The 21,708-nt window shown below is 34.5% G+C and overlaps 2 protein-coding genes across 7 annotated transcripts in view; both read right to left on the bottom strand.

Annotated features, from left to right (window-relative positions):
• Positions 1–3,359: 3,359 nt before the first annotated feature.
• Positions 3,360–11,799, bottom strand: TfIIA-S (general transcription factor IIA subunit 2). Of its 5 annotated transcripts, none has more exons than XR_013874693.1 (8): positions 11,724–11,799; positions 10,621–10,707; positions 9,637–9,727; positions 8,871–8,965; positions 7,503–7,555; positions 6,873–6,971; positions 3,954–3,999; positions 3,360–3,765 (listed from the first exon to the last, which is right to left on the bottom strand). XR_013874693.1 is itself a non-coding variant. In XM_080147459.1 (7 exons), the coding sequence occupies exons 2-6, from the start codon at positions 10,666–10,668 to the stop codon at positions 6,920–6,922; spliced, it is 339 nt and encodes a 112-aa protein (XP_080003585.1). In that variant the 5' UTR covers positions 10,669–10,707; positions 11,724–11,799; the 3' UTR covers positions 3,360–3,999; positions 6,873–6,919. The 5 variants fall into 5 exon arrangements, 1 of the variants encoding a protein (XP_080003585.1); XR_013874694.1 differs by having other exon boundaries at positions 3,985–3,999; XR_013874695.1 differs by having other exon boundaries at positions 3,360–3,727; positions 3,985–3,999.
• Positions 11,796–21,708, bottom strand: part of LOC145305723 (uncharacterized) — a 33,802-nt gene continuing 23,889 nt past the window's right edge. The window contains exons 22-30 of one of the 2 annotated variants that reach the window (XR_013874692.1): positions 21,607–21,676; positions 20,725–20,807; positions 20,278–20,355; positions 16,385–16,483; positions 15,508–15,593; positions 14,008–14,104; positions 13,439–13,627; positions 12,344–12,992; positions 11,796–12,222 (exon numbers count right to left, since the gene is read on the bottom strand). Coding sequence is in view for 1 of the 2 variants with exons in the window: in XM_080147458.1 (XP_080003584.1) it covers positions 13,439–13,627; positions 14,008–14,104; positions 15,508–15,593; positions 16,385–16,483; positions 20,278–20,355; positions 20,725–20,807; positions 21,607–21,676 (702 nt within the window). In the remaining variant the exon portion in view is untranslated. Of the gene's footprint in view, positions 12,993–13,438; positions 13,628–14,007; positions 14,105–15,507; positions 15,594–16,384; positions 16,484–20,277; positions 20,356–20,724; positions 20,808–21,606; positions 21,677–21,708 lie in introns of both variants that reach the window. The other variant, XM_080147458.1, reaches the window with a different exon arrangement.

Below are 21,708 nucleotides of genomic sequence, written 5' to 3'. Positions count from 1 at the left end.
CATTACAGATTTCATTTTGGGACTTTTATTCTTGTGATTTGTGGAGCAAAAGACCCCCAAAAACACTAAAAGTATGAGTTCTGAGCTTATTTTTAAATATATATCAACCTGATTTTTTTAAAATAATACTTTTTTAACATAATACTTTTTGGGGGTCTTTTGCCCCACTAGCTTCTAGAAGGATAGTCCCTAAATGAAATCTGTAAAAGTTACCAAGTTCGGTTATGTTAAAAAAGTGTTCTTAAAAAAATCAGGTTGATATCTTTAAAAATAAGGTCAGAACTAATATTTTAGTGTTTTGTGGTTCTTTTGCTCCACAAGCCCCTAGAAGGAAAGTCCCAATATTTTTAGTGATTTGGGGGTCTTTTGCTCCAGTAGACCCTAGAAGGAAAGTCCCAAAATGAAATCTGTAATGGTTTCTTAGTTTGGTTATGTTAAAGAAATATTGTTTTAAAAAATCAGGTTGATGTCTTTAAAAATAAGCTGAGAACTAATATTTTTAGTGTTTGTGGTTCTTTTGCTCCAAAAGCCCCTAGAAGGAAAGTCCCAAAATGAAATCTGTAATGGTTCCCTAGTTTGGTTATGTTCAAAAAGTTTCCTTAAAAAAATCAGGTTGATATCTTTAAAAATAAGCTCAGAACTCATATTTTTAGTGTTTTGGGGGGTCTTTTGCTCCACAAGCCCCTAGAAGGAAAGTCCCAAAATGAAATCTGTAATGGTTCGTTGATTCAGTTATGTTAAAAAAGTATTATTTAAAAAAAAATCAGGTAGGTATCTTTAAAATAAGCTCAGAACGCATATTTTTAGTGTATTTGGGGGTCTTTTGCTCCACAAGCCCCTAGAAGGAAAGTCCCAAAATGAAATCTGTAATGGTTCGTTGATTCAGTTAAGTTAAAAAAGTATCATTTAAAAAAAATCAGGTTGATATCATTAAAAATAAGCTCAGAACGCATATTTTTAGTTTTTGGGGGTCTTTTGCTCCACAAGCCCCTAGAAGGAAAGTCCCAAAATGAAATCTGTAATGGTTCGTTGATTCAGTTATGTTAAAAAAGTATTATTTAAAAAAAATCAGGTTGATATCTTTAAAAATAAGCTTAGAACTCATATTTTTAACGTTTGGGGGGTTTTTGTGCTCCACAAGCCCCAAGAAGGAAAGTCCCAAAATTCAATTTTCAAAGTTTTATGTGTACATCCAGTCATATAAGAGAGCCTACAAAAAGAATTAGGTTGATAACTATAAAAACAAGCCCACACGGCCCTCCCAAACTTTTATACTGAATTTTATTTCCTATAACTGTACAAACTTCCCCCCCCCTTACCCCAACTATTGGTATCTTTAAAAAAACGGCGGCGGGACCGCCGCTCCCGCCGCCTTTTCCGCCGCCACCAAAAAATTTTTTTTATTATATTTCTCGCCGAATTAGGCAATTTGGAATCATTTGAGTTCATGTTATTTTTTTCAAAAAATTTTCCCCTTACAACCAACCCTGCGGGGGGACTTTTTTTTCATTGGATTTTTTTCATTGGATGAAATCTTTTTGATTGTGTCACTTATTACCCCAAGTTTTGGTATCTTAAAAAAAAACGGCGGCAGGACCGCTGCTCCCGCCGTCCGCCGCCGTTTTCCGTTTTGAAAAAAATAACATGGTCTCAAATGATTCCAAATTGCCCAATTCGGCAAGAAATGCAATAAAAAAAAAAATTTTGGTGGCGGGCGGTCCCGCCGCCGTTTTTTTTTTTAAAGATACCAAAACTTGAAGTAATTAGTGACACAATCAAAAAGATTTCATCCAATTATCTCTAAAACTAAGAGAGTAGCATACTGTATTTAAGATATACCTTCATAAACGAGAATTTGAAAAAAATGACTAAGTCCCCCCCGCAGGGTTGCTTGTTAGGGGAAAAATTTTTGAAAAAATAACATGGTCTTAAATGATTCCAAATTGCCTAATTCGGCGAGAAATGCAATAAAAAATTTTTTTTTGGTGGCGACGGAAAACGGCGGCGGACGGCGGGAGCGGCGGTCCCGCCGCCGTTTTTTTTTTAAAGATACCAAAACTTGGGGTAATTAGTGACACAATCTAAAAGATTTCATCCAATTATCTTTAAAACTAAGAGAGTAGCATACTGTATTTAAGATATACCTTCATAAACGAGAATTTGAAAAAAAAATGACCAAGTCCCCCCGCAGGGTTGCTTGTAAGGCAAAAAATTTTTGAAAAAATAACATGGTCTCAAATGATTCCAAATTGCCTAATTCGGCGAGAAATGCAATAAAAAAAATTTTTACCCCCCCCCCCAAAAAAAAAAAATTTTTTTGGGGGGGGTGGGGGGTCGACGATAATTTTAAAAGTAACTTTGGCCCCATAGAAGCTTAAATCCAAAATTAGCTCCCTCTAGCTCTAAGGGTTCTCGAGTAAACCCTCCCCCCTGCCCAAATGGTCCTTAAGCACATCCTCCTTGTATTAGACATTATACAAATTGCTAAAATAATAATTTTAAAATTTGTAATCCTTATGTTGTATACTCTGTGTTGAAATTCCATCGTCTTCGTTCAATCAATCAATGTCTAAAAAATTGTCGAAAAAACGCGGCATTTATTAAAAACCCATCTCCGGTGTACTTATGTCTTGCTACAACAATCCAACCCTCCATTCTTTAGTGATTTACATGAAAGTTAGAGTATAAAACGTACAATCTTATAAATTAGGATACAATATTACTTCCTACTTTCATCGAAGCTTCTCTAATAATAACAATGGTTGCAACTATTAACTTAGCGTAACACAACAAAGTCAAAAATCAGTCTTATTTACAAATCATTAAAGACGTGCATATCTTATCGACTTAATGTTAAACCCAAGGGTAAATAATTGCAGACACGTGAATATAGAATCAAAAGACGCAACATCCATAAAAGCGAAGCTCTGAAACGGTAGGACAAACGAACATTAACACTTGTAGAGCTGAATAACCGAATATAAAAATTTAAGTTGAAAAAAAAAAAATTTAAAGTAAATTTGTTAAATAAAAATGCTTAAATACAGGATAGTGTTAAAGGACATAATTACATTTTTAGAACTTGATTATATATAGAGATGCTTCATTTATAACATTGTACTTTATTGTGTTAGGAATCAGTTCGCACCATAGTTCTAAGCAATTGGTTTTTACAAATTAAAATTTTAAACATTTCACATCATAAGATCATATTTTAAGATCACATGGCCGGAATATTTGGAATATCCATTCCAGCATGATCAACATTTCTAAAATACAATAAATAACCATTCTGAGTTTGGCTCTTACAGATGTTTTTATTCTTGTCATTTAAGTTAAAAAATGAATAATAAAGCAAATAAGTTTAGAAATATATATATTTGCATATTCTTAAGTACTTACAATAACATTTTTAACATATTAAATATATACTTAGACGTTTTTAATCAGGTGGATTTTTTGTACCTAAGAATTTAAAAATTAGGTAAAAGTGAAGATAGTTAAAATCAAAATTTTCTAAAAAGAAGGGGTCTCTACCACTTAGGGCAGGTAGATGTCTCTATTCTTATACATTTATTATTGGAACAGAACAGGGCTGACAAAAAAATTAGTAACTAAACTATTGTAGAAAATATCCAAGGGTAGAAAGGCTTGTAGATTAATTTAACCAAAAATATTCTTTCTCCTTAGATATTTTACAAAAATAAATTAATGTATGATATAATGTCTTTAATAAAATACTAGCGGATACGCTCCTAGAGGCCTCTAGGGTGCAATTGAATGTGTGTAAGGGAGGGAATCAAATTCAACCCCCTTTCATTTTAGTTTTAAAAAGAAAAGTGAAAAAAAATTAAATAGTCATAAACCTTCCAGGACCTATGAGAGAAGCTATGCTGTAAAGAAGAACCATAACGGTTCAGTAGTTAGCGAGATCTTTCGATACACACACATACGGAGATCCTGTTAGTTTATTATAAGGATTACACGCTAATATAATAAGGGGGGGGTTTTTAATGCAACCATCTCGTAATCAGTGATTAAATGGCACTTAGAATTAGAATTTTGATCTGAAATTTTGCATGAATAATCCTTGGTAGGTCTATTTTCCCTAAATCGAACAAAAAGTTGGAAAAGTAGCGGCTGGCGGCTGGCAGCTCAGCCGTTTAGCCGTTTTTTGCCTATTTTCAGGGCAAATTCATCATTAATTACGTAGGAATCTACTTTTAAAAACTTATTTTTGGTTTAATTCATAGTAAATGATAGCAATAACCATTTTTTAAATTTCTAGTACCAGCTGCTAAACGGCTAGAACCGGCTGAAAACGGCTGGGAGCTGCCAAGAGTATGAAGGGTAGATATGGCTTGTGACGTGTCTATGGGTAGGTTTTTATGGCTGCTGAGCTCAAAAATACTACCAAAAAAAGTGGCCGCCCATCCATATGGCAGCTGGGTAACAGCTGCAGCTCAGCTGGGAGCGGCCAAGATTAGAATGAGTAGATAGGGCTTGTGACGTGTCTAGGGGTAGGTTTTTATGGGTGCTAAGCTCAAAAATACTACCTAAAATAGTTGCGGCTCATTCATATGGCAGCTGGGTAACAGCTGCAGGTCAGCTGGGAGCGGCCAAGAGTAGAATGAGTAGATAGGGCTTGTGATGTGTCTAGAGGTAGGTTTTTATGGTACATAAAAACTTATTTTTGGTTTAATTCATGGTAAATGATAGCAATAAACATTTTTAAAATTTCTAGTACCAGCTGCTAAACAGCTAGAACCGGCTGAAAACGGCTGGGAGCTGTTCAGAGTATGAAGGGTAGATATGGCTTGTGACGTGTCTAGGGGTAGGTTTTTATGGCTGCTGAGCTCAAAAATATTTCCAAAAATAGTGGCGGCTCATCCATATGGCAGCTGGGTAACAGCTGCAGCTCAGCTGGGAGCGGACAAGAGTAGAATGAGTACATAAGGCTTGTGACATGTCTAGGGTTAGGTTTTTATGGGTGCTGAGCTCGAAAATGCTACCTAAAATAGTTGCGGCCCATCCATATAGCAGCTGGGTAACAGCGGCAGTTCAGCTGGGAGACCATGAGTAAAATGAGTACATAGGGCTTGTGACGTGTCTAGAGGTAGGTTTTTATGGCTGCTGAGCTCAAAAATACTTCCAAAAATAGTGGCGGCTCATCCATATGGCAGCTAGGTAACAGCTGCAACTCAGCTGGGAGCGGCCAAGAGTAGAATGAGTAGATAGGGCTTGTGACGTGTCTAGGGGTAGTTTTTTATGAATGCTAAGCTCAAAATTACTACCAAAAATAGTGGTGGTACATTCATATGATATGGTTGCTGGGTAACAGGGGTAGGTCTGAGCTCAAAAATACTACCAAAAATAGTGGCGGCCCATCCATATTGCAGCTTGGTGGTAACAGCTGCAACTGAACTGGGAGCAGCCAAGACTTCTCCTAATTAACATTATAACTTTATTTCATGGACATATTACTAATAACACTTTTTAAATTCTGAAAACAGTTATCAACAGCCAAAGTATATGTTGTAGATATAGCATGTGACATTTTCAGGGGTAGGTTTTTAACTTTTTATGGGGGTGTTGAGCTCTAAAATACTACCAATAATAGTGTGGGCCCATCCATATGGCCACTGGGTAACAGCTACGGCTGAGCAGTACCCGTTACCCTGATGCCATATGGATGGGCCTTTCTATTTTTGGGGAGTATTAATAAGCTTGACACCTATAAAAATTTACCCCACACATCACAAGCTACCTATGTCTTAAACTTAAGCTGCAATATGGATTATGGATGGGTCGCCACTATTTTTGATAGTATTTTTGAGCCCAGACATACCCCTGTTACCCAGCAACCATATGGATAGACTACCACTATTTTTGGTAGTAATTTTGAGCTCAGCATTCATAAAAACCTACCCAGACACAACACAAGCCCTATCTTCTCATTCTACCTTTGGCCACTCCCAGCTGAGCTGCAGCTGTTACCCGGCTGCCATATGGATGGGCCGCCACTATTTTTGGTAGTTTTTTTTGAGCTTAGCACCCATAAAAACCTACCCATAGACACGTCACAATCCCTATCTATTCTCTGTACTCTTGGCTGCTTCCAGCTGCCATATGGATGGGTCGTTACTATTTTTGGTAGTATTTTTGAGCTTAGCACCCATAAAAACCTACCCCTAGACACGTCACAAGCCATATCTACCCTTCATACTCTTGGCAGCTCCCAGCCGTTTTCAGCCGGTTCTAGCCGTTTAGCAGCTGGTACTAGAAATTTTAAAAATGGTTATTGCTATCATTTACCATGAATTAAACCCAAAAAATGTTTTTAAAAGTTGATTCCTACGTAATTAATGATGAATCTACTCATTCTACTCTTGGCTGCTCCCAGCTGAGCTGCAGCTGTTACCCAGCTGCCATATGGATGGGCCGCCACTATTTTTGGTAGTATTTTTGAGCTCAGCAGCCATAAAAACCTACCCCTAGATACGTCACAACCCATATCTACCCTTCATACTCTTGGCAGCTCCCAGCCGTTTTCAGCCGGTTCTAGCCGTTTAGCAGCTGGTACTAGAAATTTTAAAAATGGTTATTGCTATCATTTACCATGAATTAAACCCAAAATGTGTTTTTAAAAGTTGATTCCTACGTAATTAATGATGAATTTGCCCTGAAAATAGGCAAAAAACGGCTAAACGGCTGAGCTGCCAGTCGCCAGCTGTTACTTTTCCAATTTTTTGTTCGATTTAGGGAAAATAGACCTACCAAGGATTACTCATGCAAAATTTCAGATCGAAATTCGAATTCTAAGTGCCATTTAATCACTGATTACGAGATGGTTGCATTAAAAACCCCCCCCCTTTATTATAATTTTCTAAAGCAGCGTAGCTACTCAACAACATTAAAATTATGCATCTGGATCCGCTCGTGATGTCAGGTTCTTTCCATCGATGGCAACTGTTCAACAAGTAACATTATTCAGTGACAATTCATCATAATAATATATCTACAAATGTTTTAGACTTATAGAATAGAGATGCTTGGCATATTTACATGGTACAAACGTGTTCCACAATCAGAATGAAAAGTTAAAAACAATAGGATTATTTCACTATGCCTAAGTCATCGACAAAAACAGATTCGTATATAAAATAAAAAAATATTATGTTTTTAGAATTAGATTTGCAAAGTCAATATATCATATCGATGACATTATCCATTATTAAATCTTTTAAAGAGAGACTGTCAGACAGATTAAAGGACATATGTACCCTAGTTATAGAATTGCTACGTTACGAAGACCGGTTAGCATTTATGAAAGAAAATATGAAAAACAAAGGATGAACAAAATTCATAAGGATATACTGATTGTTTTTAGATTGTACATAATACAACATATTTTCATAAACCTCTCAAGAAAATATTTTACAAAATCAATGTTACACTTTCAATTACTGCGTGTAAGAATGAATGAATAATGTTATTTTCCTATTTTGACTCTATCTACAGTAGACACTTCGGCATGCTCTCGGAATTCTACATCCTAAAATATACATTCACAATTGAAAGCTTTCCTGAACAGAATAAGCCAAGGAGAAATAACAAATACCTGTCCTGATTGTAATACTGGCCCCCACAATGTTCAACACCTTTTCAATTGTCCTGCAAAACCTACAAACCTTACCCCAATTGATCTCTGGAAAAAACCCACAAAGTCGCAAACTTCTTACAATTGGATGGAACTTGACAACGCACTTTATCAGGAGAAAAAACAGAGGAGCTGTGGCTACACACACACAAAGCTTTCCTGAAGAGTTGGATATTTTAGCATAGTTGAATTGTCTTTAATACGATAAACTACATGATTTTTCAGCATAGCTCAGAACTGGTTCTAATCCAGCGAATTCTAATCGGCTTTGAAGCCATATTGAAAAAATATTAAAATCAAGATTGAGAGACGTGAATGACCTCTTGTTTTGTTGCTACTTTAACTTATTCTATCTCGCATCTGACATAGCAGTTGTAAAAAAACATTTTAAACGTCTTTAGTTAGGTGTGACTCGTTGTAGAGCCAAGATTTTAACAAATCAACTCCCCCGACGACGCACAAATGAGCTGTGTTATGATGGTATGATCGCGGGTCAACTTTAGGGGAAAGCAAGATTCGTAGATTAATCTGAAACAATCAGGGATCGGAGTGAGGAGACATTGGGCTGCTTATTACACTAGTACCCAAGGTTTTATATTAGTAACGTTTTCTTATTCATTTGCAACTTTTGGGACTTTTTATCAAATTTTGAATTCTTAGATCATTAAGTTGAGTATCTAAGGTTTCGATACAGAAGGGATATTTTGTAAATTGTTCATCATCCTTGGGGATGTACAATAATTTAACAGCCATAGTCTTATTCCTTTAGATTCCTGAAAATAATAACAGTATGTGAAAATTAGGGTTGGCAATCCGAATCCGCCCAATTTAAGGCCAATTTTGGAATCCGAATCCGGAATCCGTTTTTTAATAGCGGATTCGGATTCTTAAATTAAAATGGTAGGCTAAAATTAGCGTCTTGAGTTTATGAAGGCAAAGATTATCATCATTATATATAATATCTTTTATAATCTGGTTCCATTCTAGGAAAAATTATAGAGAACAACAAGAACATTAATTTTTAGGACATATGTAGTACTTAATTTTTTTAATTTTTAAAAAAGCATTTTAAATTATTGCTAGAATCCGGAATCCGAAATCCGCCAAAAATAAGAATCCGGAATCCGCTTTTTTTTTACGGATTCGCGTAAGAATCCGAATCCGGTCCAAAAATTTTATAGATTGCCATCCCTAATGAAGATGAAGTTACCCTAAGCATGAATGTCCAGACATTATCACAGAATCTGTAGGTGTTCAGCTTTTCAGCTCGAAATAATAGTTTCGTCTTTGTTCTATTGGATAATCCTAAAACATATAAGATCCGTGAAAGCGAAGCTCAACAAATCGAATGAACGCACAGCTATTTATATTGGATTTGAACGGCTGCACCCCTAGCACCTAGGTATTCTGTATTCGAAGAGGTAGGGAAAAGCAGAAAAATAGCATAAAACCATTTAAAGACGTAAAAATACCTAAGAATAAAATGGCCTAACACTAGATACTAGCGGCTTCGCCCCTAGCCTCTAGGGGCTTGGCCCCACCCTTTTAATTTAGTTTTGTTTTTGTTTTTTTTGGGGGGGGGTATTTTTCATTTTTTAGGGGGGTTGGGGGTGTCCCACCCCTTAAGAAAATTGTTATAAACCTTCCCGGGACCTATGAGAAGCTACCCTGTAAAGGAGAACCCGATCGGTTCAGCGGTTAGCGAGATCCTTCGCTACAAACAAACAGACAGACATCGTTCTACTTTGTATTATAGATGATAATTAAAACTTTAAAATCAACATTTTATATAATTTACGTAACGACTTCTTTCTTTTATCATTATTTTGCTGCGCTTTTAAAAATGAACCTTAATACGCGTCTGGGCTAGTTATAAAGAATTGGTCCAATATTTAATTCCTTTATGAACAAGATCTAGTGTTAATGTATAAGAGTTTTAAATAATAAGGACAATTTTATCACAATAAGCGACTTACCTGCATTTATAGCTTTATCAAATTGAGTTAGGACCCTGAGTGCTAGGTTTGGGGTTAACATTTGCATCTGCATTAATTCATCTAGAGACTCCTAAAAACAAAACAAAAAATATCATGGAAGAGTGCTAGGTTTGGGGTTAACATTTGCATCTGCATTAATTCATCTAGAGACTCCTAAAAACAAAACAAAAAATATCATGGAAGTTGTAAGAAAATGGAATAGAACAGGGATCTTGCAGGAGAATATAAAGAAGAAAAATTATGTTGTATAGGTAATCTTAATGAAAAAAAAAAAAAAATAACCCGTTCTGTAAATTAAAATCATGGCGAAAAAACATGGACACTAGCTAGATTGAATACCTAAACCAAAATGATATAATAAATTCACAGGGGTCAGGTGTATATTCTGCACAAGATTCATTTTTCTCCCCTGCTGCAAAATTTATAATTTTTTCCCCTCCTGGTTTTTTACCGCAAGGAAGGGGGGAAAATGGAAAAATATTTAGAGAACTCTTAATTTTATTCATACTATCCCCCCTCTTGCATGTTCTTTTAGTTTTTTTTACACCAAGTAGGGGAAAAAATGGTAAAAAATGCTTTCAGTTCTCTTAATTTTTACATTCTTTTCCCCCCCCACCACATATTTTTTAATTTTTTCTATACCCCCCCCCCCCTCCCCCTTCAGCAGGGTCAATTTTACAGAATATTTACCTCTGTAAATTTACCAAAAGTTTTTAACCAATGTATGAGTGTGTGTAGCACTAGCAAATTTCTTAAAGCATGTCACGACCTAAGAAACTTTCTCATGGAAGACTGGAGTTCATCTTTATTTTCTTAACCTTACGGAGTATGGCATTGGCAGGCGTCCCAAATATTAAGAAGGCACCTTAAAGGAGCTTGGGATGTTACAAAAATAGTAATGAGTTTCCAAACTCACTTAAATATTAGCATAACAGAAGATACATCAACTAAATAAAACAATACCTGTAGAGTTTGACCTAAAGTCGTAGTTCTATACATAGGAAACGACATCTTGGCTTTGGGCTATGTTCTTCGGTGATGAATTCAAGCCTATAAAAGATTTTTTTCATCAACCGATAAACATTGAAGGATGATTTAAACTATGACTCTCAATCATCGTATGGCAAGTGTTCTAATTTAGTGTAAAACTAGAGTTCTCAAGGGTCACTTGAGGTTTAGAAGTATTTCCCTTAATTCCAAGTTTAGCTTTAATAAAAATTTGAGCAATACGCGACATCCTTTGGTACACACAGATAGACATCATGTTATTTTTATACAAGGTTAATTTTTAAGATGGATAAAAAAATCCGCATACGAATTGAACGAATGGCTGCGCCCCTTGCTTCATGGAGCTTGAGAGTGTAGCCTAAAACCATCCCAGGATAAACAAGGACCTTCTCTAAAAGGGATAACTCAAATTGGTTCAATTATAAGCGAGATCTTAACGGACAAACATGAATCCTTGTTCTCAATATTAAAATGATCCGATTGAAAATTATTTTATTAATTAGAAGGGGCGTTTGCACACGACATAACAGAGTTACCGAATTATAATTGATAAAATATCTCTATTTTTAGCTAACACGGAGCCGTTTTTTAACGAAAATTACGGCTCCAGCAAACGGTCATAACACCACTTTTCTCAGAAGATCATTGATATCTAAGTATTCACCAAAAAAAATTTAGGTTTCTACCTTATACACAAAAGTCATAATGTAGAAATTAAGATTTATTTAGAATTTTTTCTAATTTTTTTTGCTACCCAACCGACTTTGACCGGACACCACGACCGACACAGACCAGATATCCTAATAAAATCAACTCTTGCCGACGTATAATTACTAAACTTAAAAAGTCATGAAGTTACAGCTCTCCATCTTACCTACAAAAAAATGAGATTGAAAAAACTAGAGGGGGGGGCTCTTTGAGCCCCCCCCCCCCCCCCGATCTGTAAGGGTTAAGAACATTGAATATCTACTCTTTATCTCAAGTAATCAGTTTATCCACCCATTTTTTGTTCTTCGCTACTTAATCTTAATAATAATGCCATCCTTGTTAATTTTTACCTTCTTTTCTGCTACTGTTTCAATTATCACTAGCTAACGCATTTTAGTTGCAATCATTTATTTCTCCATTAATCTGAAAAATAGAATAAAATGTCCCAGAATCTGATTTAAAAGTAGCATAATAATATTGTCTTTATTGATAAATAACATAATATCAAGACAGAAGTTAATTTTTTTCTGGTATAATATGGATTTTTATGCCGTTTGTTGCGCAGCAATAATAAGCTAACGTCGTTTTATACTAGAAAAGAATTGTAAATAAAAGTGATAGTTATTTAGAGGCTTATTTTAATAATTAACTTTTTTTGAAGTTTTTGTTAATAAATCACTAAATATGACTTACTAAAGATAAAGTTTATCAATTATCTTAAAACACAGTGACGTACTTACAGACATTAGTTACAAAGTGGCTGCGCTACTCAAAATTAGCATTGTTACATAGAGAACAGAAAAGCAGGACATTTTAATCTTAATACGAGATCTATAAATGTAAAAGGTACTTAGGTAGATAGAGGGTTCTGCTTGCAGTGTTCAAAATTTATCTTTGAGGTATATAATTACTTTTTTCAAATTTTTAAATAAATTTATTGAATCATTTGAAGCTTGAAATTAGAGCAAACCCTTTATCTAAAAGATAATAAAACGATACAGAAAAAAATTAAAGTACTTGTAGTAAAGAGGAACTGAATAATGGCAATGAATTACAGTTTTAAAAGCTCAATCTACAGCAAAATTTGTTATAAGCCAATTATATTTTTTTGTACTCGTAAAAAAATTCCTCTCTTTAATAGTTACATAAAAAATTACATTATTTATGCATAGAAAAAAAATAATGAAAAACATGATCGATAAAAAAAAACTGGTAGGTTATTTTAAAAAATTACATAGGTAGAAAAAATGCCTTTGATTATAATAAAAAATGTGTTTTTAATGATTTTTACTGTTAAAACTAATTTTCCTTCGGTTTGGCAAAATATTGCATTTTTGGGGATTCATTTCTGCTTTGAGATTTAAATCAATGGTAACTGAACAACTCTATAAAGAAAATTAAAGGTAAAACTGAAGCTTAGAAAAATTTACTCTTTGTTTGGTGAAACAAATTAGGTATACTTTATGTACATTATTACAATAAAAAAATCCTCGCTGCAATGTTCATTTTTGTTTCGTAGATTTTTTTCAAAAAGTTTCCAAGATTTTGTTTGTGTTTGTTTGAAAACAGGTGCTTGTGGATGCAGCGACTTGAACCTGGGATCTTCATGGCTGGTCAACCTAAAGTAGAATTTTTGTGAAGAAAAAACGTGTCTTGTGAATTTCCTAGGTTGAATTGTACAATGTACGTCTGTCTGTTAGTCTATTATTAATCATTTTTACACGGTTTTTGCCATAGAATTGAAAGAAGTGCCCCCCCCCCCTCTATTAGTGTTGTTTTTTTTCTTATGATTTTTTTCTCTATATATATTAGGTTCCCTAACCCGGCGGGGCTACCATGTACCAAATATAACCTAACCTGTCCAAAAAAGCTAAGCACTACACTTTAAACCAATCAATCTAGGGGAAATAAAGAGTACCAAAAGTTTTTAAGCTAAGGAATGAAAAAAAACAGTTACTAAAACATTCCGTACCAGTATAATTTACCATCCACTGTAATTCTATATTCTATTTATATCTCTATGCATTAAACAATCTGTGAATAATATCCGTTTATCCATCCATACCTAGAGTTGATAGAACAATGAATTATCCCCAGTCTCGCAGTTGGTGAACAGCTGACTTATCTTTCTCTCGTCGTCGTCGCTAAGAACATAATCCAGAGGCTTGCGGAACGACTTCTTCTTGAGGGGGTTGGCTGTGCTGGCCTCGGAGCTCATGCACTCCCACACGTTCAGAGAGGCGTCGATACCGATCTGCAATTAAACAATGATGAACAAGGTATTTCTAATTTTACTTTCCTTCTATTTGTATTAACCAGAAGTATAACCACAGCCAAGAAGAAAACAAAAAAACTAAGATTAGGGATATATAAAATCTAACAAGACAAACTCCCAAACTCATCTGAAATAATGAACTAATTTTGCTGCTGTAACTAACAGCTCAATTAATTTTTAAAAAATATTTGTCAAAGTTTCGTGATTTTGGAGAACTGTCATAGTATAAATGACACTTAACCACCCAACCATATTTTTCTTTATATATTGCTTATTAGTTACACCTATTCCAATTTCTCACCAATCACGCGACAAATGCAATGTATGGACGTAAGTGTAGTATAAAGTAAAATGTATACCTCTAGCGCCTCCCTCATCTTAGACTTGAGATATCTGACTCCCTGGGTTCTGTCGATGGCCAGCTCAAACACACGGTCGTCAAACTCAGCTTTGGGTCTAAATAGGGAATGGTAGTTAAACAAGGATGACAACATCCATAAGTAGCGAAGCACAAAAAATCGTTGATGGGAATACGTACAGGTAGATTTAAAAGGTTTTTACTAAAATCAAGAATAGATTTATTGGATAAAATAAACATGAAACCTTGTTTTATTTTGCATGATGACGATGGTCAAAGTAAATTATATTAAAGATGCTCATGAGTCATAACAATAGTAAAAATTATTATGATACTGATATCCCATAAAAGTTTGAAAATTGCATCAAAATAAACAAAGATATGGGGAAATAAGTAAAACATATAAAAATAGCCAAAAACCTGATAAACCGCAGTCTGGCCGTCATGGTAGTTTTAATAAAACGACAAAAAATTTAATTTTTAAATCCTTAACTTAAAAATTTGGAAAATCGGACCATATACACTGAAGATACGGAAAAAAGTGTTAAATATATAAAAATAGCCTAAAACCTGCCAAGAAGGCAGTCTGGCCGTCATGGTTATTTTGTTTAAAAGACGGGAAATTTAATTTTGATATCTATAACTGAAAAATTTTGAAAATCGGACTATAAACACTGAAGATATGGAGAAAAATGTTAAATATATAAAAAAACAGCCTAAAACCTGCTAAAAAGGCAGTCTGGCCGTCATGATTGTTTTCTTTAAAAGACGGGAAATTTAATTTTGTTATCTATAACTGAAAAATTTTTGAAAATCGGACCATAAACACTGAAGATATGGAGAAAAATGTGAAAAAAATTAAAATAGCCTAAAACCTGCTAAAAAGGCAGTCTGGCCTTTATGGTTGTTCCTTTAAACGACGGGAAATTTAATTTTGATATCTGTAACTGAAAAAATTTTGAAAATCGGACCATAAACACTGAAGATATGGAGAAAAATGTGAAAAATATAAAAATAGCCTAAAACCTGCTAAAAATCGGTCAGAACGCCAATGATGTTTTATAGTCAATTGTGCTCCTTCATGATGGGAATGTTGTCAAAAAATTTCAGCATTCTATCTTTTATAGGAGCTGAGTAAATCCCATTTCCCCCATAGCGTTACGGACTGACTGACTGACGGACGGACTGACTGACGGACTGACTGACGGACGGACAAAGTGAATTATAGAGTAGCTTCGCTACTAAAAAAGGCGATTAAAAGGCGATTACTTTACTTTTTGAAATAAAAATAAATGTTCTTTCGGTAGGTAAAGACATACAAACTATGAAGTGCGTCGATAAACTACCTAAACGCTAAACATAAAATCTCATAAAAATCGCCAAAGAATGACATGTCGCGAAGATAATAACCAATGCATTCCTTTACAAAGTACAGTTGTATCTCAACCCTATACATAAGAGCAATGTAGTCAACGCAAAATAAAAATATCCTCTCTTGAACCTGCAAGTGATGTGAATCTCGTTGATCTTCTGGTGGATGAACTTGTCATAGTCGAGAATGACGCCATCAGAGGTCTTGGCTCCCTCCTAAACATAAACAAGGATGACAACATCCATAAATTGTAGAATATCAGAACTGAATAAGCAGAATATTAATGCTTTATATACAAAATAGTAAGTAAATTTGATTAAATACACAATACTGTTTAAAGTCATACTGACGTTTTTAGGACTTGATTAGAGAGATGCTTCGTTAAAACATTGTACCTTGTTGTAATAGGAATCACTATTAAAAAAATCAGATGAATATAATAACTCTAACATACAGGAATTTGTTATTAAAAAAGTAAAAAAAAATCATCTTGTTTTCTGGTAACGATTATAGGAATCAGCATGCAAAGTTTGAAATCGATAGGACAATTCTACCCTGTTTAAATTAACGAAAAGAGCTAACCGTTACGGACAGACGGACCGGCCCTAATTATAGAAAAGCTTCGCTTTTTTAAATGTTTATTCATAATTATTATGTTCAATCTATTAGTAGCGTGGCCACCATTCGTGGTAGGTTGCAAATTATAATCTTGAATTGTTTTTAGTTGATGTTTGTCAGGTATGTCTTTAATATCCTTCAATTTATCGGCCATTGTCTTATCTCTTTAGATCCAGCATTTTTAATCATTTTGATCTTAAAGTTAAAACATGAGAGTCTAAAGGATCTTTTGTTAGAATTTTTGACAGCATGTGCCAAAATGTTTTTGTTTTAATTCTAACTCTAAGTGTTTTTTTTTCAATAGCAAATCCGAAAGGCAGTCCCTGTTTCCGTCCTGTCTGTCCTACTGTCTGCCTATGTTTAATAATAACAAATTATGGAACTTTACCTGGATGATGAAGATGTCGAAGTTGTTCATTCCCTCGATATCATCGCTGGGGCTCACTTTGGTAACAATCAGAGGGTTCAGGAATCTTCTCAGATACACCTACAAAAATACAAAATAAGATCATTTTTCATGGGAACTTTTTGTAGAAAAAAAAGAGTGATCTACACCTCATACAACGATTAAAATGGCAGGGGGGTGGGGTCGGGTTCTGATAACTATTAACATGATAAATCAACAACTTTATTTTTTATGCTTCTCCCCTGGTTAATTGAGATAATTGAGTAAAACCTTTTTTAATAAATGAGCTATTAACCCCCAAAAAATAGCTTAAAACCATCCCGGACATATGTGAATCTTCCATATGATAGAAAACTCAATCAGTTATAACTACTTTGTATTATAGGATAGATAATAGTTATATGGACGAAACAACTACACAGTGAACCCAGGAATCAAATTTTGTGAAAAAAATTATTAACTTATTTTTTTATCCTAATCGAACATTTTTTTAATTAGAAGGTATCTAAATTCTGTGAATTCGAGGAGAACAACTTCAGAAGGCTAAAAAAAACTTTAGTTTTTTATATTTTTCTTTGATTTAAAAATGCAAACCTCCTCTAATATGATGAATATTAACATTGACTTTTAAATTACAGGAGGGGCGAGTTTTGACATATTTGCGTAAACCGTGTGTATAGGCTTTATCTTTGGACTGAGAAGATGGGTTATTTGAGATAAAATCATTCTTGTATGATTTCTTAAGTTTTGAGATTTTTTGGATAGGCCTCCAGGTTCCGAAGCTGCAGGGCTCCAGGTGGTTTCTGAACAGGTACAAAATCAAATTTCTTATTTGAAGAGTTTAAGGTAAGTTAATTAAACAACATAAGCGTCTTTTTGTACAGGGTGCGCCACATATCCTCGGACATTCTCTAATTTCTAAACAAATGAACATAAAATCGTCAATTTTAAAGATTTTATTGAATTTTAAAAACTGGGAAGCAAATTAGGTATATAACTGTTAGATTATTCAATAAAATCGCCGCCAGCCTCAACCACCGCCTCTACCCGCCCCCTGAAGTGTCCGCAGGCCCTAGCCACCACGTCCTTGTCCAAGCTGGCGAAGATCTCCTTGATAGTGGCAATGAGGGAGGTCTTGGTTGTATGAGAATGTCTATTGGTGCATGCTTCAAAGTAGCCCTAGGACCAAAAGTCCATTGAATTAAGATCGGGCTGCTGGGAGGCCCCATTTCCTTAGGAATGTGAGTAACCGCAGGATCCAAATTCACCCAACTTTCTAGCTTCCCTTTGACACGGAGGCCTTTATTTAGACCAAAGTTGAGCTAGAACGACGTTCTATACCTTTTTATAAATGGCATGAAGATTCAGATAGGGTTGTCAGCGCAATCCATAGTCTAAAATGAGTTTTTAAGTCCCAAATGGGTCTCTAAAGTCGAGAACCGAGAAATTTTCACGATTTTATTTTTGACGTTTTTGATATCTCTAAATCTGCCACGTTTCACTTTGCCGGAGTACTACAGCCAAGCCATTTTAGATAGAGAGCTCTAGTCTTTTTTAGTGTCTTACTTATGTATCTAATAGTATCCCCAGCAAGTTGCATAACTCTAGCTCATCTACAGATGGGCTGAGGTCCGATTTAGTGGGCCCTAGTCGAGAATCCAGATTATAACACCGGCGCAACTCGAATCTGCCTTGTTGAACATAAGCGCGGCCAACTCGGAGTACGAGCACATTTTCGTCCAAAGATTTTTTTGTGCTAAAAGGTCATTACCTAAGCTTTTTATAGTTTGGTCAAACGTTCTGATTGGTCAAGTAGTTTTGACGCTATGGTCATTTAAAAAATGTCCGAGGATATGTGGCGCACCCTGTATATCATTTACATATTTGAAGAAAAAATTAAAATCTGCCTCCAGGTGGTCTCTGGACAGGTAATAAATCTAATTTCTCATTTGAAGAGTTAAAGGTAAGTTTATTAAACAACATAAGCGTCTTTTTATATATTATTTACATATTTGAAGAAAAAATCTAAATTGGCCTCCAGGTTTAGGTGCTTCAGGCCTCCATGTGGTCTCTGGACAGGTAAAAATCTAAATTTCTTATATGACCAGTTAAAGATTCACTTATAATACAAACTAAGCATATATTATGATGTTACTTTCAAATTTGAAGTAAAAATAAAATTGTACTCCAGGTTGAGGTACTGCAGCCCTCCATTTGAACTCTGGACAGGTAAATAAATAAAATTTCTTATATGATGAGTTAGTGGTAAACTTTTAGAACAAAGTAAGCATATTTTTAAAAATTATTAACATATTTCAGGTATAAACTTTAAATATTTACCTACCTTAATAATTGAAAATAACTTATATTTTTACTATATTACCAACATACCTACCTAATTGAAACCAAAAATTTAAATTACACTCTATATTGCATCATAGGGACATCCATTAGGACTCTAGCAGTGTAATTAAAAATAAAAACTTTGAATTTAATTTTAAATGTTATTGACCATTTCCAAAATAGAACCTGTGTATTCCAGGCGAAATCAGGAAAGGTATCCAATGATAAAATCAGCTTTAAAAAATGTACTGCATAATACAAAGAAAATATTGATTTTTTACCTGTCCAGAGACCACCTGGAGGCCTGCAGCACCTGAACCTGAATCTTAAAAACTTTGGGTCTTTTAATTCAATTTTGATTAGTCGACACACATAAGTACCTAGTGTGCTAACTTTTCATCCAATAAATTTTAGGAGAAGAATTCCAGCTGGAACAAGAGAGATTAAGACTAAAGATGGAGCAGCAGCAACAACAGATTAAACTTCAGGTTCAGGGGGGCTTGGCGCAAACCCGCGGTATTAGCATAAATGCATGCTTACTTGGTGTTACAGGAATCCAGTCATTCATCAGTGTTCATCAGTCATAGAACATTAATCTATGACCACTTTGATGCCTAATGTGAGTTCACTGTAGTAACCATGACCCACAGGATTATATTTACTCCTAATAATCTTGTTGGTCATGGTTATTACAGGGAACTCTTCTTTCATATCATCTTTGGTAACTATTCAGATTTCGTTGAACATATCAAGAAACTGTCAAAACAGGATCTGAAGAAAACAGTGAAGACAAGAGAGGGATATCCTCAGTTCATCCCTCTGTTTGCTCCTATCATTGGTAGAAGATTGATTCACATAGAAATGCTTTTTTTCATTATTTCCATTGTACATGCTTTCAGGATGATGTACCATGGAAATAATGAAAAAAAGCAAGTCAATATTTTGGAAAAACTTCTGAGACATGTTAATTTTTAAACTTTTTAAACAATAAATCAAATGATTTTTTTCAAATATGTAAATGATATCTAAAAAGATGCTTATTTTGTTTTTATACACATTAAACATACCTCTTTAAATAAGAAATATTTTTTTTACCTGTCCAGAGACCACCTGGAGGCCAATTTAAATTTTTTTCTTCAAATATGTAAATAATAACTAAAAAGATGCTTATTTTGTTTTATAAACTTACCCCTAACTCTTAAAATAAGAAATTTTGATTTTTTACCTGTCCAGAAACCACCTGGAGGCCTATCCAAAAAAAATCTTAAAACTTGGGAAAATTCATCATATAAGAATGATTTTTATCTTTAATAACCTATCCTCTCAGCCCAAAGATAAAGCCTATACACACGGTTTACGCTAATGTGTCAAAATTTCCCCCTCCCTTAATTTTCTAAAGTTCAAATTTGAGCATAAAATTTTTTTTTCTCCACAAAGTTGGATTCCTGGGCTCACTGTGCACTAGTGACGTTTATGCATTAGCAGACGAACACACGTTATTGTAAAGCAGCTGCACTACAATGAAATCAAACCTTTGAGTTAGGATCACTGTTGTAGAGAATCATACTGAAGAATTCGGCAGTGGGCTTCAGAGTCACTTCCTCTTGCATCTAAGATAAAAAATAAAGATATAAAAATCTTCGCTTTCAGGATTGGTCAAAATTACATTTTTTCAAAGACTTCAAGGTTTTCATACGACCAACATTTAGAACAAACTCTATTGTGCAAAAGCACACCTCTATAAAACGAGCGAAGAATCTATTTTGATTGTTTGTTTACTTCCTTATGAACATAAAACTAATTAATAGTTTAATCTTTAGCTTAATATTTTTTTTTCAGTGTCCAGTCAATGACCATGTCTTGATAAATCCCCATCCCCTACACCCCCTGTCCCTGTATAATCTACCAGCTCCCACAAAGAAATTAAGGGAGGGTGAGATAATTTCTTGTCAATTGTCCCAGCCCTGTATGACCCGTACCTGTAGGCAGATAGTTCCACAGTAGTTGAGTTTGCCAGTAGCGGAGTCATATTTGCACACAGATGAAACAAGCTTGTCCCTGTTCAAAACGAAATATTCAATTCATAATACCAAGGAAGGGAGGAAACATTGGGCTGTTTTTTTTACATTAGTCCCCAAAGTTTTATGATAACGTTTTCATGTTCATTGGCTTGATACCTTTGAGGACTTTATTGAATTGATTGGTGAATTGAATTTGGTGAATTGATTGGTTGGTTTTCAAGTTGAGTGTTCAAACGTTTCAACCACCAATCGTAATCTACAGAAGGGTAATTTTGTGTATCATGAGCATGTACATCACTTTATCAGCCAGTGTATTATCCCTTTAGATTCCTGATAATACCCACTAGGTAAAGAAATCTTTCCATAAAAGTCTTAGACTTTGGAGTAATGAATACAGTAAGTCTAAATAATTTATCACTAGCTTAGTTGGACCAATCTGACAACATTACTGGTTAAAAAGTGTACACATTTTTGTGCGGAAGGGCAGTTTAGTATTTGATTTTATTCATGCATATAATAGTTTAATTTCTTAGGATAAAGCTTTGCTTGGAGATATTATATTTGTCGCCCGTAATATGTGATTGATTCATATGGAAATACTTCATATAAACAAACAAAAAATCTCCCGGTTATTATTTTGTCTGATTATTGTTCTGATATAATAAATCTATTCTATTTACAAGTGCCTTCAATAACATAAACACTAACACACAAAAAACACTATGTAACAATAATATTTAGACAGCCAAATAGTTGTTGTTTATGTAGGGGATATCTTCACAGAAAATCTTTATATCTTAAACAGTACAGACTTAAAAAATGATTGAAATATTTTCCTGTCATCTTTGAATTCTTTCTCCAACATAATCCAGAATTGCGGGGCCTTGTATTTCCTCTGCTCTTCGTCAAGCTAAATAGATAGATAGTTTGTAAGATAGATAG

The sequence above is a fragment of the Acartia tonsa genome, chromosome 14 (assembly GCF_053477335.1).
Source record: "Acartia tonsa isolate MP-2025a chromosome 14, ASM5347733v1, whole genome shotgun sequence".
NCBI lineage: Eukaryota > Metazoa > Arthropoda > Copepoda > Calanoida > Acartiidae > Acartia > Acartia tonsa.
This window is presented reverse-complemented; position numbering and strand designations above follow the sequence as displayed.

What these genes read in the sequence shown, in the direction of transcription:
- TfIIA-S (XM_080147459.1), bottom strand. Translation starts at nt 10,668, where the DNA reads ATGTCGTTTCCTATGTATAGAACTACGACTTTAGGTCAAACTCTACAG. An exon ending in CTTTAGGTCAAACTCTACAG is followed by an intron (nt 9,728 to 10,620) that starts GTATTGTTTTAT and finishes TTTTGTTTTTAG; the next exon opens with GAGTCTCTAGATGAATTAAT. An exon ending in ACTGTAGATAGAGTCAAAAT is followed by an intron (nt 6,972 to 7,502) that starts AGGAAAATAACA and finishes TACTTGTTGAAC; the next exon opens with AGTTGCCATCGATGGAAAGA.